Source organism: Semicossyphus pulcher, unplaced genomic scaffold (genome assembly GCF_022749685.1).
Source record: "Semicossyphus pulcher isolate SPU_LCO1_2020_fin unplaced genomic scaffold, fSemPul1.0.p SCAF_13, whole genome shotgun sequence".
NCBI lineage: Eukaryota > Metazoa > Chordata > Actinopteri > Labriformes > Labridae > Semicossyphus > Semicossyphus pulcher.
This window is the reverse complement of record NW_027211637.1, coordinates 21,900,137-21,917,897: the sequence shown is the minus strand read 5'-3', so window position 1 is coordinate 21,917,897 and position 17,761 is coordinate 21,900,137. Positions and strand designations below refer to the sequence as shown.

Genomic DNA, 17,761 nt, shown 5'->3' with positions numbered 1-17,761 from the left:
TATTTTTTGGGGCCATTTTTCCTTTATTATAAAAGGACAGCAGAAGAGAGACAGGAAATATGGGGAGGAGAGAGAGGGGGGGATGAGGGTGGGAGTGGAACCTGTGGCCGCTGCGTCAAGGACTGTGGCCTTTGTAGATGGGGCGCCTGCTCTACACACTGAGCTAAACCAGCGCCCCTACAGAGACCAACATTTAGGGTGAAGCAGCTCTTCATTAAATATTGAGATACTTTACGTGGTTGATACAAAACTTAGTGAACGTAGTAAAACGTTACAGGCGGATTTAGCTCATTTAACCTCCACATCTATACGTCTTTGGACATGCAAATCATTTTAATTCTTACTGGCATTATCCTCTACTGTAAAAAAAAATGTCAGCATAATTCCTGTTATAATATCCCTAAGAGTTCTGTTATTAACCCTTTGATGCACCCTTTAACTTCTACTATTGTATCAAAGGTTCCTGCAGGTAAAAACAGGTAATAGGAAAATGTTTTCAATCACTTTAAAATGCGCTGTAAATAAAAACACTCACACATTTATCGCTCGTTTCCTTTGGTTTAATAAAACACTGTAAGAGGCTCACATTATATCTGACTACAAACCAAATAACACTTTCCTGGCTGGAAAGTGACACATTGTTTTCCAGGATTGTTGGAAGTTTACAGGTAACCTGCTACATATCTGTTGTGTGCTACATCCATCAGTCATATAACAATCATAATCTCTTTACATTAGAGTGCATCAGTGGCGAACAATGCACTGAAGAGTTATTACATATCTAAGTAGTAAAAGGATTTATTAAATTCACTGAGCTAAGAAGCCACGTATCTCCTGTGCTTGGTCGAAGTTCTTTAAGGCTTATTTAATAGAAAAGTTGAATGACATCTTCTAGCTATGGCATGAAAAAGTTTGTGTTTAAAGCAGGAGCCACTGAGGATCTTTCACATACAGATATACAGTCAATAATAAGCACTATATCCAAAATACTCGTGTTAAAATAGTAGATTAAAGGCCCGACTGTTGACATCTTTACAAAGCACTCGTGCATTCACATTGTGTGCTTTACATTCTCTGGAGCATGCACTGCACTTTGGCTGACATGCGAGGAAAACGGCAGAACAGAAAGAATGTTGTGGTCAAAGAGGATAAGAAATCTCATCCTTGCTTTACAAAAAGAAAAAGGTGTTTTTAAAGCCACAACAGACAGATTCAGTGTCTTCAGACATGCACGAAAGAGATGTAAAACATTGAAAATACTGTGTACAGTTTGTGCAAACGCTCCCCCCCCTCTAAAGTCTTTCTACACCGACTTCCTCCGTGATCGAGGGAACTCCAGGAAGCTGTGCCCAGGTGAGAGTGTGCTTCCTGGGGAAGAAAGTCCCGTGTTGTCCCTGGACCCCGGCGAGCAGCCCTCGATCCTATACGACACAGAGTTGTAGTACACAGAGTTAATATGGCAGCCGTGGTGTTCACCGTGGGACATTAGAGGACTGTCATAGTTCCCCAAGCGGTAACACACACATGAGCAGAGGGAGCTGAGGCTGGACTCCCGCCTGCGTCTGCCTGTCTTGATTTGAAAATGCAGCCTGTGTCTGCAGGGGCTTCTCTGCCTCTCCTGGTCCTCCGCCGGGGAAGCGATGAGGTTTGTGCGGCTGGTTCCCTCCTCCATTGGGAGGAAGAGCGCGCTGTGGCTATGGCTGTGCACCGCGTTGCTCCTGTTCCTCTCCCTGCGGCTGTCTCTGCTCTGTTCCCCTACAACGCGGAGACCCCCGTCCAAAAGGCCTCTGTCCCTCTTCAGTGAAGCCCTCTCCTGAGCGTCTCTCCGCTCGTCCTCTGTGTTCATGGTGAGGAAGCGGAGAACCACCAGGTTCAGGAAGGCCCCGATTACAGTCAGCCCCACCAGGATGTACATGAAGCTGAACGCTACATAGGGAGTTTTCTCCTGGAGGTCCTCCTTCTTCTGAAGGGCCACAAAGTCCCCGAAGCCGATAGTAGTGAGCGTGATGAAGCAGTAGTAGTAAGCGTGAAAGAAGCTCCATCCCTCAAAGTGGGAGAAGGCTGCGGCCCCGACACACAGCGTACCGATGCAGGACAGGAAGCCCACCAGCACCATGTTCTCCATGGACACCTCGGTGCGCCGGAAGCCCAGGCACTGCTTCATCTTATGGAGGAGATAGCGGACGAATGTGTTCATCCTTTCTCCCAGGCTCTGGAACATGACCAGAGTGAGAGGGATGCCCAGCACAGCGTAGAACATGCAGAAGACTTTTCCTGCGTCTGTGCCTGGTGCTGCGTGTCCATACCCTTAAAGCCGAGGGATGAAAATGAGAGGAACATGGTGACGCATACTGAAGCAATGCTTAGATGCTAAAACATGATTTGGGCTGTAATTAAAACAAGCCTTAAAATAATAAATGTTACCCTGTAAATAAGCAGTGGAAAAACATCTTTCATGCCCAAATATAGAAGCGTTACATCAACTTACCAATGGTGGTGATGACTGTTATGGCAAAGTAAAAAGAGCCGGCAAATTTCCACTGCCTCCCCGCGCGATGGGGCTCAGCTTGCAGCACCACTCGCTCGATCTCGCGGTAGTCGTCCTCGGAGAAGCGGTACTTCTTCTTCATCTCGTTGCGCTTCTGCTCCAAGATGCGCCTGCGGGAGTTCTCCGACTCGGACTCCAGCGCGTCAAACACCGCGGCGCCGACCAGCAGGTAGGAGAACATGCAGAGGATGAGCGACAGGGTCCGGATGTTTTGCTTCTTCATCCTCGGTGTCGGCATGAAAAAGTCGGCGAGCAGCGAGGCGCAGTTACAGGTGGTGGGACTGGTCTTCAGCGTAGACTCCACATTGGTGTTGCAGCCTGTTGCGTAAAACGTAGTAGCGGCGGAGGCGTGCAGTGGAAAAAAACACTGGAAATCTGTGATATCAGGTTCAGATTTCACGTTCAGGTTAAAAGGCGCATATCCTGCTGTGAGCATTGAGAGCGATCGATGCTCTCACGCGGTCATCAGTCTCAGCGAGTGGCCTCAGCTTGCCTCTTCGCATGCGCAAACCAGTCACCAATAAAAAGCGGTGAATAAAATAATATCTGTGGAAAACTCATAGTAAGATTCGACACCAGTGTTCAGTGTTACCAAAGCTGTGTGCAACAAGTGAGGTCCTGACTCGACCCGGCAGATACCATCTAACACAAGAGGAGGGGGGTTCAGCACCATGGACAGCGACCAGAGGGATCACGCATTTAAACTGGCTTTGTAACTGCACACCAAAGGCTGGGGAACACGGAAAAGCAGGGATTCAAGAAGAAAGGCACACATTTACAAAGATATGTTTGTTGAGAGCTGAATAAAATAGTTTGTAAGTTGGTCCAATGTTTAGAAGCACAAGCAAGAAAAAGTCGACTGATACAAAAAGAGTTTGTAGGTGACATTAAAAATTATCTGAATGGGCCTGTGAAAGAAATTAAAATTTAATAAATGAATTAAAACTGAATTTTGTTTGAGGATATCTCAATATATCAACTTTATATCAAATATCAATATATCACTTTTCAAATTTTAAGTGGCTTAAGTCGTTCACATCATACTTTTTACATGGTTTGCTACTTTGGTTGGTTACGAGTTTAAAGTCTCATTCTGTGCTCAAGGCAAAATGTCAAAGCAGAGAGAACTCTAGCAGAGATGATATATTTGGGATCTAGTAAGAATAACATTGCAGGATCTCATAGTAACTGTACAGCTTTGAAATAAAAACTATTTAAAAATCAGCATGTTATAAAGTAAAAAAAAATAGGAGTGAGAACTACGTATAACACAAATGTTACAATGTGACAATTTCATTTAGCAGACGCTTTTGTCCAAAGAGACGTACATCTGAGAGTTAATACAACACAAGCAACGACAAGACAGGAAGTGCCAACAAACAGCTTCAAGTGCCATCGGACACTAGTTTTTTTAGTTCTTTTAAATCATCAACATCATCATCATCATCATCATCATCATCATCATGAAAATTCTAGTCAGCAAAAGCTACATCCTCATTGTCATCATCATCAATATCATTACGTGCAGGGGTGTTCATGAAAGAGCTAGCTTCTTCTTTAAAAGGTGGAAAGGGTCTCTGCGGACCGAATGGACTCATTCCACCACCGGGGGATTACTGAGGAGAAGCGACTTAAGGCCCTGTTGTGATGGGAGCACCAGGCGCCTTTCAATGGCAGAGCGTAGTGGGCGGGACGGAGTGTCGACATGGATGAGGGCGTTCAGCAAAAAGGAAGAACCTTACAATATACAATTCTAATTCATGTATAACGCATATGTGCTTACACATAAAGTTTAATACAAAGACAAAATAAAACAGTAAAATAGAAGCACACTTACTGCAGTTGTCTTTCTTTGTATCATGACATCATTGCTCACTCTGAAAACATGTTGTATGTGTGTGTGTGCATGTGTGTGTGTTGGGGGGGTACTGCACATTAGAGAACTGATGCACGCACGTACAGTCGCTAAATAAACGACACTGCTGCACGAGATGCTTCTGCAATCCTACTGTAGGTGAAACTGGTTGCCATGGTTACTTAAACCAGAATCACAGACTGTCCGTGAGGTAATACGTTGAGCGTAATGATCCGGGCTCTCGCTCGATGAATTATGTTGTATCAGTATTCAGGCTGGATCTTTCCTGTCAGACACAGTTAGATCACACTGCTGTGTCAGACTGACTGAATGGAAGCATCATGTTACAGCTGCCATAAGACGCACACGCAGGCCGCTGCAGGTGTATGTTCTTTTTGTTCCTCTCACGCACAGCGACCTGCTCTCTGCGGCCCTGTTCCTGTGTTAAGTGGCTAAATCAGCACACTTGCATCCCTGTTGTGATTCAAAGCAGCTCTCCATAAATCAATTACATCTCAGCTGATAAGAGAGGCACCTGAAGCGCTAACAGGCAGCCATCAATCCACACAGCTTGTACACGCGTCCTTTTCAAGCCCGAGGACCTGGAACAAAGTGAGGAGGCCCATCAATCCCCGTCGGCCCTGGGCTTAAGGAGAAGTATTTAGACTCACAGAGATGCGCCATTGATTTAGCTTTGCTCTCTCTTTTGTCTGCTCTCTCAGGTACTTTTCATTCAGTTACCGACATGCAACAATGAAAACACACTGAAATGATTATGGAAATGTCATCCATTGTTCACTTTCTTGCTCATAATGCCTCATTGTTCATATCTTTTAATGATTTTAAACCACAGCTCATGAAAATCCGGCCTAAACTTGAATTTAGCAGGTTCATGAAAGTGCTTCATTTTCTTCTACTGTGTTAGTTTCCACATTTGTTACATCATAATTGTGTCTGGGTTTCTTGTTGACAGCTGGAATAGAAGTCATTTGGGAGAAAGGAGACAATAACCGACTGCAGAAAGAAGATTTTCAGCTCTTTAAAAAAAAAAAAGTTTTCCTTTTCCTGGCTCTCATTTTCCAGCAAATAATGCCAGCAGTCCTGTTTTATTTTTCCCCATTTTATCACACTAAACACTGTCCACACAAAGCATTCGTCCATGTTTTTATCTCCTGAAACCAAAAAGACCTCTGCAGTTTCTTTGGTGATGCTGTCTGAGAATATGCAGATGGTACAAAAGCGTTTTAAAAGATGCACATGGCGTCATGCGGAGAAAAAAAGGGACCTTGTGCCTGGAGGCGTTTTTTCTCTTCTAAATAAAACCCATCTGCCAATTCTGCGGGAAAAAATAAAATGCAAATCTGGCAAAAGGCTCGAGGAAGGCTTCTAGAAATTAAGCTCGTCTGTAAAAAGCCAAACTTTGAGGGTGGTCTTTAGCAGGGAACAGCAGCTGTGCTTTGACAAGGAGAGGAGAAAATTACAGACAGGGACACTGTGATACAGACAGATTTGTGAAGATACACCTGTTGTTAAAGGAGGACAAGAACAAAAGGACAGAAAGATATAAACATCTTAATCTGGTGAAGGACTATTCTTAAAAAACATACAAAAGTTGCTGTTACTGATTATATAAGCTTCTTAAAAAATCATCACTTCTTCTGTTTATGGCTCCATGTACCAGGAAGAAGATGCCGAACCTTCCTGTGACGCTTTTTTAGTTACCTTTGCATTTAATTACAGCATGTATGCAGAGACTACTGTGAAATAGTGATACAGCACTCACTTAAAACATATACCTTTCTGGACAACTCCTCAAAAAAAGAGAGTTTACAGAGTTGTCACCTGAACAAAAGTCTGAACATATGCAGGATGATAGAAAAACAGCTACGGTGGGAGATTGCAGGAATTAGGAGGCTTTGATTACATGATCTAACATTATACGACACTGCTTTTATGTACCAGCAGCAAAGCAAACACATTGCCAAGAAGAGGCAAGAAAATGTGCCACAGCCATTTAAAAATCGAAGACAATAAATCTTTAAAAAGGCAAACGGGCCAGTTTAATCGGCTCAAATGTTGCTCTGTTACAAATTCAATAACAGCTACGGCATGAATCTTGTCAGAATTTTAGGGTCAAAAGAGAATCTTTTACTCCCAACGTTTAAGCCAACATGAATGAGAGGTGGTCAGAAAAGATGAATGAAAAGTTCAAAGGTCATGCGATGCTTTCAAATGATCCCGAACAAGTTCTTTATAGAAGTTGTATTGCGAGTGTTTTCTCAACTTTTGTTTGTCTTTAAGAGATTTAATTTGTAATAGTTTGATATATTAAAAAAACAGACAGGTAACATATGCACACAATCACTATTACGGGTATTTTTACTTTTAAGTATTGCAACTTTAAGGCCAAGTTAGGCCAAGGCAGCCACAGAACGGAATAATGAGTATTAATATACATAATGTGGTAATGAGTTTGCATCAAGCATTAATTTAAACAAGTACTGCAGCTTGCAAAAGTAGCAACAAGTCCCACATAAAATGCACACTTGGATCTCTGCCCTACCATGAGGACAGACCATAACTGTAAATGTGATGGTAAAAGTAGCTGCATTCATCTCCAGAGGAGAATATAGACGGCACACTAGAAGACATAAGACTAAAGGATTATCCCCTCAGATGTGTCACTGACAGGCGGAGTTATATTTGGTGCTGTCTGCTTTGTGCTGTACACCAGGGAGAAAAGATACGCGTGTGTGTGTAACATGTGGTGATATCTGAGGCTGCAAGAGTTCATCAGACCTTGTGTGTCATCTTCTATCGTCACGTTGACTTCTCAGTCATACCTCTGAAGAAAAGAATTCCCCTCTCTCTTTGTTCAACTGTCAGTAAAATAAAGTTACCTCTTAGAATTTTCCTATCTCTGTTCTTGCAATGCATTGAACATCTGTTGGATTTTTCCACCTCCTCAGTGGTTTATGGCTTCACAGAAGAGGAAATCCTATAGAGTAATTGTCCCTCTGTTATAAAGCAGACGAATGCTCAAAAACAATGTCTAAGCGTTTGTTAGATGAACTGTAAGTGACGGTGGTAGCTACCTCCGCACATCACAGGACTTGTATAACTCAGTCTGTCATGATTGGGTCCAATAATGCATTGTGGCATTACAGACAGTCTTGGCTACTGTTTACAGGCCTACTCATTTCATACAGTGTATATGTGTAAAAATGAAAGGTGGAAACAAAGCAGTCAGTGTAAAAGGTGCATTATATTTGTAGCTAAAATAACCCTCACAATTCACACTATGGTTAACTTCTTGTAACTTATAACCCATACATCATAACCACATGCCAGTGATGGAATAAACTAAAGTACATGTAACTGAGTTCTGCACTTACATATGTTTATGTTGGACTTGTACTAAACTTGAACATTTCCATTTTATGCAACTTTACACGACTGCTCCGCTATATTAAAAGAAGGTTATGTCATAGTTTTGATACATTTATCTGACAGATGTAGTAATTAGTTACTTTTCAGATCAACATTTTAAAAGTCAAATTACTGTTAATATAGTATGATGCTGTGAACAGCCCTGATGTCCACTCCAACAATACATTTCAAAGAGATTGTTTTTAGTGAGGGATTATCAATTATAAATATGCAACGGCCTTCCTCGGCACAGCCTCACTAATATTATATACAGAAAAGAGGACAAAACTCCGATAATATATAGCCAACAATAATTTAAAAGAACTATAGACACAACAAAGCAATATTATGCTACAGAAAATCAATCAATGCCAGTTTAACAGCAGATGAACATAATCAAAGTAGACAACATAGAGATGTGTCAACAGTGTAAACTCCACAGCTGCTGTAGACACAAAATAAAGCAAAGAGGGCTGAACACTTACATGCCTGTTGCACGTTGCATTGCAACTTTGAGGTTGTCTCTATCTGTAGTTTTTGTACTCACCTGTCTGAAAGGCTTCATGGAAGTCTCGTGCACTGCGAAGTCCCAAACAATCCGCAATGGAAACTTCTTGGACCAGTCTAATTTGACACCAGTCCACTTAATCCCTCGATCCAACTGCTCGTCAAAGTTTTGGGCTACAAAAAGACGTTTTAGTCACAACTGTGACATAAACAGTCAAAGCAGCAGAAAGGCCTCAAACATCTCACTGACGGCAAAAGATCATGATCAAGTTTGCAAATGAAGAAGTTACCTTGAGGAGTGTGAACATTTTAGCATTTAGCAATTAGCAACACGCACCTGTTGGGCTTGGATGTGTTTGATTTGGGTCCCTTGGCGTGCTCGCCGGGTGGTGCATTAAATCAGGAATCAGGTAAATGCGCATGCGCGACCTTTTTAAGTTGGGTTTTAAAGTAGCTGGTATGTTTTTTAGGAACTGGTGACTCGGACTTTACACACAAACCTGGTCTTTTATTTACGAATAGCTGATAAAAACATGTTGTGAGCAGACCATCCTCAGATGACCCTCGACTCCGCCCACCAGGTGCGTGTAAGGATAAACAGGAAGATGGAAACTCAGTTATGATGGGAGGTTGAGTTGTAAACTACTCCCAAATTCATGTCAAATCCCCTACAAACACAGCCAGTCTGGGTTAACATAATTATTATAATCTCTGTGTACATTAACAAATCTTTCCATCTGTATTGAGCTCACTGTGAATATGCCAATAGGGAATCCATTTTATAAAGCACAGGCACTAAATAGCAACAGCAAATACTGGATGCCTGCAGAGCCCTCTGGTTTCCACAGTAACTACAACCAAAAATAGAAACCCACACCAGCGGCCATTCAACGCTGAATCCCCTGTGATAATACACAGTGCTATTTATACACTCTAATAGTAAAAAATGCTCCCATGGGGGAATGCATCCGTCCAATTACTGGAAAGATGGACATCATGGTCCAATTATACGATCACACCTCTGACTCTGTCTTTGTGCTGCTGGTCTTTACAGTCTGAAGACTGAATCCAATTTATGATACAATATACTGAAGATATTAAACATGTGAGATGTTTCTAAAGAGACCTCAGACAGGATCTGCAGATAAATTGGACTGTGAGTTTTTAATGGCTGTAGTGATTTCTAAAGGTTGCAACATAGAAGTGCCGCCGAATATGTTAATGACACCAATAAAGCCGATGGAGCTGAAATTATTTGTGGGATAATCTACAAAACAAGCAGTTTGAAAACACCCCCTTGCACTTATGAAGGGCTTTTAAACCCTATTCGATTGAGAAAATTACACTTGATTTATTACAATCCCTACATATTTTATTTTAAGACCGACTAGTCTCTGAGAAGAAAATGACAGCAAACAGTGTATTCTTTAAAATCCCATTAGCAGTTCCTTGACTGTTTTCTTACAGTTGCTTGCATATGCTCTAAATGTTTTTGTGATGTTTGGGTTTAACATCAATGTGTTAAACACACATGGGTTTACCCACGTACAAAACTTAACATCACCATATTTTCAATATCTACAAGCATCAGCCGATTTCCTCCTTATTAGTCTGCAAATCAACAGTGTTGGCGAGTGAACTACATGTGATTAAAAGAGTACTTTATATTTTGTAGTAGCTTTCTGGTATTTGTATTTAAGACCAGTACTTGAACTATATGCAATAAGCTCAATTAGCATTTTTGGCTAGCATTTTGTTATGATTTAGTTATAGCACATTTTAAATTTGATCTTTTCTTTTTTAGAAAGTAGTTTGAACTACTTTTTCTAACTTAAGTTAACCAAACTAGTTTTCTTCATGTAGTAGCTTTGATGTAGTTCGTCTTCTTCCAGTTCAAAGTAATTGGCTGCTTGAAAATCTATGCTGTCAAAGTAGCTTCCCCACACTGCATTTAAAACGGCCTCTTACGCTGTGATTTCACTGTTATCTGATTTATTATAATCTGCAACATTTATTACCCCTTGTACGTAAGAGCACTTCTGTCACGTCATACAAAATAAAAATATCAGATATGTAAAAACAATAAGTTAGAAGGAGATTCCTTAAGACCAGCATGATTTACATGCTTTAATATTGACTTTTTTTTTATTTTTTTAGATCTGTTTTCATCTAAATCGGTGAGCAACAAGCCTGGCTATCTTTTTTTTTTTTGCTAACATACATCTAAAACATTTTTAATATATTTGTTAGGCCTATTATTTGATTGTAGCATCATTTTTGTGTTACTTCATGTTGTGTTTTTGTAATACATTTGTTAATCTTAGGTTATCTTTTGCATTGCTGTTGTTTTTCGTTATATAAGATTCAAGTGTAAGAGTTCTCCTGTACCTAAGATAAGCTGCCTGACTCATATCAGCTGGTTTGCAGTTTTTATCACCTTCAACCAACACAGCAATTGTGCTGCCTTTCCATTGAGTCGGAAAAACAAAATGTATTTTAGAAAGTCCAATAACCATGTCACTTACTGCATAAAACGCCACATTTAAGTAATATATCTGATAACAGTTGTCAAAAGAGGACGTTTAGATCGAAAAAAAGACAAATAGCTTCGTGAGAACAACTGATGATTACCTCCAGGATCAGTAATAAATTACGTGTGTAGGCCTACCTTTATTTTCTTACTTATTTTGATCTGTAGATACAGGGTGATCCCCTGAGGCAGCAACCACACCGTACAAGTAGGATTATTTTGTAAGTTAATTGTTACAAAAGACTATTGTTTTAACAGACGTCGTGTCCTTTTAAAGTAATGACAAATGTGTATCAATTTATGTGAGATTAGGAAATTGCTACGTCGGGGGAGCACCTGAAGGCAGCATCAGTACTGCAGCCGCCAACGGTGCCGCTGTCTGACGATGGTAGACTGGAAAGACGGATGGTCAGAGCCGTCCCCGTATAACCTGAACATGCAAGTGTAACTTGATTCGTACCAGTTTACACTGCTAAATCAGGTTACACATTTATTTAGCGTTAGCTAGTCATATAACATTTTTTTAATTATGGAGGACGACTGTGTTTGTGAGTACGACTCGACCTGGGACCCAGAGAGTGATGGAGACGACCCGGCCGGAGAGAGCCAAACCCGTCGGTCATGCCAAGACAAAAACAAGTCTGCATGGACTTTAGTAACTGTACGCTTTTTCTTGAACACTAAGTCAAACCATACATTACCTAAATCATGTTATGGTGTGGGATACGTTGACTTGTAACTCGTTGCTTTAGCACCCGGCTAGGCGTTTGCTAACATTGCCATGACTGGAAAGCTAATGATAGCTTTACGCTGCTCTTCTGCAGGCTTGCTAACTAGCCTAGCTAGCCGCTGATGTTAGCTTACTTTTTATGGGTTGTAAGCCACCGTTGTTACGTCTAAGCATACATTTTGGACAGCTTACGGTGTCTACTATGCATAGTTTTTTTTATTAACAGCTAAAATGAAACATTTTATCGAGCGTTAAGCCTTTTTTCCGGAGTTTGAAGTGGGTTAGCTTGGCCTTAATTATGTCAACATGTATAACGTTATGCCAGCTTGCTACAATTATTGGAAATATAACAGATCATGGCATCAATAGTAAATATAACTCATCCTGTCATACTTGTTGTAAATTCCACTCTGAAGTATTCTCTAACAATTTATATAACGGTTAGACATTTAATGTAGGCTAATTTCACTTTCACTTTCATTCACAGTGGCATCATACGCCAAGAAATATGAGAGCAGCAAAGGACATGCAGAACTACAGAAGAGGATATCCAGTAAGTAACAGCCAAATAGTCAAACTAAAAATATCTTGTCAATCAACAACGAGAGACATCAAATTATGCTTGTTTTTTTTCTTTCAGAATCTCACTGATGATGAGTGCTCAGAAGACAAAATGAACAATTTGCAGTTTTATCTTAATAAATTTCCTTCTGCTCCAGATGGTAACGTATTTAGACTTTATTAAAAGATAATTTCAGCATTTGCGAAAGTGTATGTGGATTGTCATGATATGATCTTTGTCATTTGCCACAGATGTCTACATTGAATCATTTCTTAAGGAGTGGAAAAATGACTACAAAAGACTGGAGAGAGTTCACTCGTACATTCAGTGGTACGTACACTTTCTGCCTTGTGCTGTGTGTTTTGACTGTGTCCAGGCTGCATTTACAAAGATAACGTCATCATATTCTGGTGACCTTGCAGTTGGAAGCATGTAACACAGTTGTGCATGAAGTGTGCTACTTGAAAACGCAAAAGCTGATCAGATGAAACACTTATGTCTGTTGCACCATGGCTTGTTTCCGGTGGGCTTGTTGTGCAGTAAAAAGTCAGTAGGTTACCTGCTTTTTATGCCCTTTAATGCTGCTGGGGGGAAGGGATTCGAGATCTATGAGGCGTATTGAAGTGAGGATGGTCACAGCTAATGGAATAATGATGAAGTAATATTTTATCTTATTACATTTTATTCAAACATTTTCAAACAATGTCCTTGCTTAGTTGCCATCTGCATTATCAGTTTTTCTTCTCAGCCTTCACATCTAAAGATTTGACAGCGATACCAGAAGTCATGTGTGTTTATAAGAAGGGCGTCTTTAGTTAAATCATAGGGCTTCTAAGTTGTATTTGGAGTTTTTATAGGAGGAAACACCAAAAGTAAATTTAATGTTGAGCTCTTGAACAGTTGTAGAGAAAGCTGACGTTATCTTAATTGAAATACTTGTAGTTTCATTAGATGCTAATTGCTTCTGTGTTGTTTCTCCTTTTGCCATCACAAGGCTGTTTCCACTGCGAGAGCCGGGGGTTAATTACATGGCTTCAGAACTCACCAAGAAGGAAATTGAGGTACGTGTATAATAAAAAAAAAACTCTATCAATCTAACAGTTTATTGTTGAGAGTTTAGTTGTCAACAGTCACTATCTATTTATATAGACACAATACAAAGCTACACATCAAATATATTTGACTATTAATGTTGTAATGTTTTGTATGCCACAAAGTCATATCTGATGAGTGCAAAGCTAGAATGGACCAGTAGGTTGAATTTGTATTTCAGATGCTTTGGCGAGAGATGCATCCCATCAGGGAGCTGTCGACATGTTAAATTACCCTCAAAAACTGATCAGCTGCCTTTGTTTGACTAAACTGACATCAGTCATTGCTTGAGTGATAAATTCTTTCCAAAAGAAGCTGCAAAAGTTGCCGTAGAGGTGGTCCAGTGGTTTAAGACACATACATCTCTTACATGTCTTCCTGTTGCTCTGTCCTCTTATTGGATACCCGTAACATTTTGAATATTGTGTATTTTTCATTGTAGGTGTGATCTAAATGTTGTGGTAATGGTTTGCGTTATTGTTGCTTCCGCTGTGTATGCTCACCAGGCATTCAAGAAGAATGAGGAAGCCAAAAAGCGACTAGTCGAGTCCTATGAACTCATGCTGGGCTTCTATGGCATCAGGTTGGTCAACAAAGACACAGGGGAAGTGAAACGAGCAGATAACTGGAAGGAGCGATTTGGAAACCTTGAGAGGTAAATATTCAGATATTTTCATGTAAGTATTATCAGATGTATGTGCTTTTTGGTTTGTAATTTTACCTTCAACCGTCTCATCTCTCTCAGGAATATGCACAACAACCTTCGCATCACTCGCATCCTGAAGAGCCTCGGCGAGCTGGGCTTTGAGCACTACCAGGCCCCGCTTGTGCGCTTCTTCCTGGAAGAGACCCTAGTCAAAAAGACCCTTAGCAGTGTTAAACGCAGCGTGCTCGACTACTTTCTGTTTGCTGTCCTGGACAAACAGAAACGCCAGGAGCTTGTGCGTTTTGCGTACCTTAACTTTGAGCCAAAGGATAAGTTTGTGTGGTGTCCCAGAAAGTTTCAGAAACAATTCAGAAAGGCAGAGAAACGGTCTGATGGAGTTGGGAATGGAGATGGGAAAGAGGAAGTTTATTCTAGGAGTAAAAGCAAAGATGGAGAAGCAGTGCAACAGAAAGAGGATGGACTGGATAATGTTAGTAAGGCTCAGAAAGGAACTGATAAAACAGCAAGTAAAGACAAAAACAAACAGTCTGAAGCATCCCCCGAGCCAAAACCAGACGATGAGACTGTTGGAAATGGAAATGCTGAATGTGAGTCCAATAATGAAAATTTGGGGAATGAAAGTGACTCAACAGATGATGCTGAAGATGCTGAGATGGATCAGTCGACCAGTCCTGAGTCTGTGACGTCAAAACCCGAGCCCTGTGCCGACAGCGAGCTCAAACTTACCAACAACTCAAAGGACAGCCTCCAGGAAGCAGACAACATTATGCAAACAGATGGGGACATAGACACTGAAAAACCACCGAAGAAGAAGAGAGAAGATAATAAGGTGCTGCCAAGCAACGGCTCCGCTGGGGACTTGGCCAGTGGGCAGATGGATGAGAAAGCTGGTGCTAATAAAGCCACTGGTCAAACGAGCCCATCATCGCAAACCCCCCTTAAGACTTCCAAACACTCGCCCTCTCTTTCCTCAGAAAGGGAGGAAAAAATCCCAAGGACTGATTTTAGTCAAGTGCCAGATAAAAAGGAAGAGGAAGAAACGTCACAGGAAAGTGTGTCAGAGACAAACGGGTCACTGACGAGCTCCGAGAAAGTTGTGGATGAACAGACAAACGGGAAGGAGTCGGAGGATATTGAAATGGAATCAAACCCCTCAAGCTCAGACCAAAATATGGGGAACTCATGAACAAGATGGATGATTGGAGAAAATACATTAGTTGAGCTTAAATGAAATGTAATATAGGGACAGAGTATGATTTTTCTGGGCCTTATTTCTACTATATTTGGTGTTTAGATATTGGTTCTTTTCACTTTGAAGGAGTATATGAATTAATTAACTCACTCTAATGTGGGAGTGGTTGAGTCTCAGTTTGTACATGGTTATCTGACGATATTTAAGAGGCTGGTGATATTCTATACTTTTGATTACTGGACGCAAATCACATGTCAAGACCAAAACCAACAGGAAACCAGATAGATTGTGAGGGATATGAGACGGAGAGACGCATCCAGAGTTGTCAGTAGACACATTTTCAATAGCCTTGCCAGCTTATCTATTTGTTCTTGAAAAACAATCAGTGAAGAAACACATGCATCAAATGTCCTTTGAAATTTAGTTACAAAATGAGATTACTTTGCTTGTTGATCTGTCTGCTTCTTATTGCTGAAGATGCTTTTTATTCTCACACCTCTACTTAGTTTGAACAAATTGTGATTTATAAAACATAATACTTGAGAGACACAAGCTGAAGACTTGTAGCAAGAAAGCCTCTCATATCCATAATGGATATTCATGCGTCAATTTCTAGTTTATACAATTTGAAAACCAAATTCAAGGATCCCTCCTATGAAACTTTAAATCAATATTTCATTATTACAGTTGTGTAATCGCAGGATTTCACCAGGATTCCCATTTGTACAATGGAGAATCTCAGCTAAAGTCAACCTCTCATGACTTCTCTGTCTTTTGCCCTGCTTGTTTTTAGATGTGATTATAACAAATTTTACAGCAGGCAGCTGTTGTATTTATCAATTGTTACTCAAACGGGAGTCGTGGTTTTTAGGGGGCTGTGTTCAGCGGGGGATTTGTGAGAATTTACAGTAGCAAGACAATGTAAGTGGAATTGAAAGGATAAAGCATGGCAGACATTGAAACAGTGTGACTCACCGATTGTTCTATAGTTTCAGGACAACAGAGAGATAAGCTGCTTCAGGCTTTGAATACACAGACATGAATTGTGATTTTGCGAGATTCATTGTTGGGTTTTATTGGATTTTTGGACGGTAACAAAACTATAGAATAATACCAGGCTTCTTCAAGGTGGGACGGTCAGCAACTGATATTTAATACAGGAAGCACTCTTATTAATGCATATCAATTAAATGAGTTGGTTTCAGCATTTTTAACACCTTAATACGTTAACAGTTGAGAATTTTCTTTTGCACTGATATGAAATAATTGAAAGACCTTTTTTTTTCTCCCTTTTTGAGCTGTTTCTGTGCGACTTTCTGTCCTGGTTTGTGTTTTTTCTGCTGGACCCTGCTGTTCAAATGGATTTAAGACTGAATGTCACTTAAGTTATATTTTGAAAAATGTTGCACAGTCTGCATGTTTTCATGCAGGTTTGGGAGGTAGACTTTTAAACATCCGAGAGCCTTGCCAAAAATGTGATAAGACTGGTTGATTGTACAATACGTGTGTATGCTGGCAGACCTGATCAAGCTTTGGCTGTGATTTAAAGTCCTCTGTGTGTTAATTTGACATGGGTGCAGTCATCAAATGTACAAGCCAGGTTGATTATATTGATGCATCTTTTTTGTATTTGCACTTAATTTTCACGATTAATTGTTGAAGTTCTGCTATTTACATAATGAAAAGGTAATAACTTTACAAAAGTGCTAAATTCTTTATATATGACTTTTCCCTACTACATATCTGGCTGTTGTCAAAGCAGAATAAAGTTCTACTATTTTTGGATGTTTTTATGAAATTAATCTGTGTTCAGCCAAAGTCTGACTCCCCTTATAGTTTATTAAATTGTATCTCTCAGGATAACACTGTGGTAGATGTCAGCTTTTGCTCCTGTTCCTGAGACTCTTATTTTGATATCACGGTTCAGCATAGAGTCAGAAATATCTTTTCTCGTCTTGTTCTCCAACAAGCAGACCGAAGCCTCAGTGAAGACACGACTCGCAACAGAGGGAAGATGTTGGGAGATATTGATGCAACACAATCTGTTCAGACCTCAGGATCAGTGTGCAGTCGAGGCTGTGAGTCAGGAAAGAAAAATACATCCTGTACTTTTGAGTTTGCTGTTTGTTTTCTGCATTGTCCATGCCAGCCTCTATCTATAGATCTACCCATTCCCTGTTTGGAACATTATAAATAAAACGTCTAACACTTTCTGTTGGCTTGTTTTAAGTTTGGACTAAGAGCAGTGCTCAGATAATGCTTGTACTTTACACTGAGAAAGTGGATCTTTTGAGTCGATAATTAGCGGTAAATATTTTTTCATCTGTGTCCCACTGTATCAGAATCAGCTTAATTGGCTAAATGTCTCACAGAAAATCACTCGATTCTCTCAGTGTTACACATTACATTTTCAGGGAGATAGAGCCTAAACAGAGACTAAAAAGATGGGTAAACAGAGAAAAAAAGACTATAATGTATCCGGTTGTAGGTGGTAAAAATAGATGTTTATACTAGCTTCTGTAAATTACAAAGAAGAATAAACTAGTCCAGGGTTACAGAGTGCAAAGAGAGCTGAAAAGAATATTAATTAATGTCACAGTCTACTTTATATACATGAAGTAGATGAACGAAGTATGCACATTATTTGCA

At 40.3% G+C, this 17,761-nt stretch overlaps 2 protein-coding genes across 2 annotated transcripts; one reads left to right on the top strand and one right to left on the bottom strand.

The window, feature by feature from the left end:
- Positions 1-549: 549 nt before the first annotated feature.
- kcnk15 (potassium channel, subfamily K, member 15) lies at positions 550-2,997 on the bottom strand. Its single transcript, XM_069660255.1, has 2 exons — positions 2,489-2,997; positions 550-2,307 (listed from the first exon to the last, which is right to left on the bottom strand). Exons 1-2 carry the CDS (start codon positions 2,982-2,984, stop codon positions 1,304-1,306), a joined length of 1,500 nt encoding a protein of 499 aa, XP_069516356.1. The 5' UTR covers positions 2,985-2,997; the 3' UTR covers positions 550-1,303.
- Positions 2,998-11,256: 8,259 nt separating this feature from the next.
- On the top strand, positions 11,257-16,975 carry ogfr (opioid growth factor receptor). Its single transcript, XM_069661056.1, has 7 exons — positions 11,257-11,530; positions 12,087-12,152; positions 12,240-12,321; positions 12,413-12,491; positions 13,156-13,222; positions 13,760-13,908; positions 13,999-16,975. Exons 1-7 carry the CDS (start codon positions 11,399-11,401, stop codon positions 15,104-15,106), a joined length of 1,683 nt encoding a protein of 560 aa, XP_069517157.1. The 5' UTR covers positions 11,257-11,398; the 3' UTR covers positions 15,107-16,975.
- Positions 16,976-17,761: the final 786 nt, after the last annotated feature.

Coding starts and splice junctions, on each gene's coding strand:
- kcnk15 (XM_069660255.1), bottom strand. CDS start 2,984: ATGCTCACAGCAGGATATGCGCCTTTTAACCTGAACGTGAAATCTGAA. Junction 2,308..2,488: donor AACAGTCATCACCACCATTG/GTAAGTTGATGT, acceptor CTCGGCTTTAAG/GGTATGGACACGCAGCACCA.
- ogfr (XM_069661056.1), top strand. CDS start 11,399: ATGGAGGACGACTGTGTTTGTGAGTACGACTCGACCTGGGACCCAGAG. Junction 12,153..12,239: donor ACTACAGAAGAGGATATCCA/GTAAGTAACAGC, acceptor TTTTTCTTTCAG/AATCTCACTGATGATGAGTG. Junction 13,909..13,998: donor CGATTTGGAAACCTTGAGAG/GTAAATATTCAG, acceptor CATCTCTCTCAG/GAATATGCACAACAACCTTC.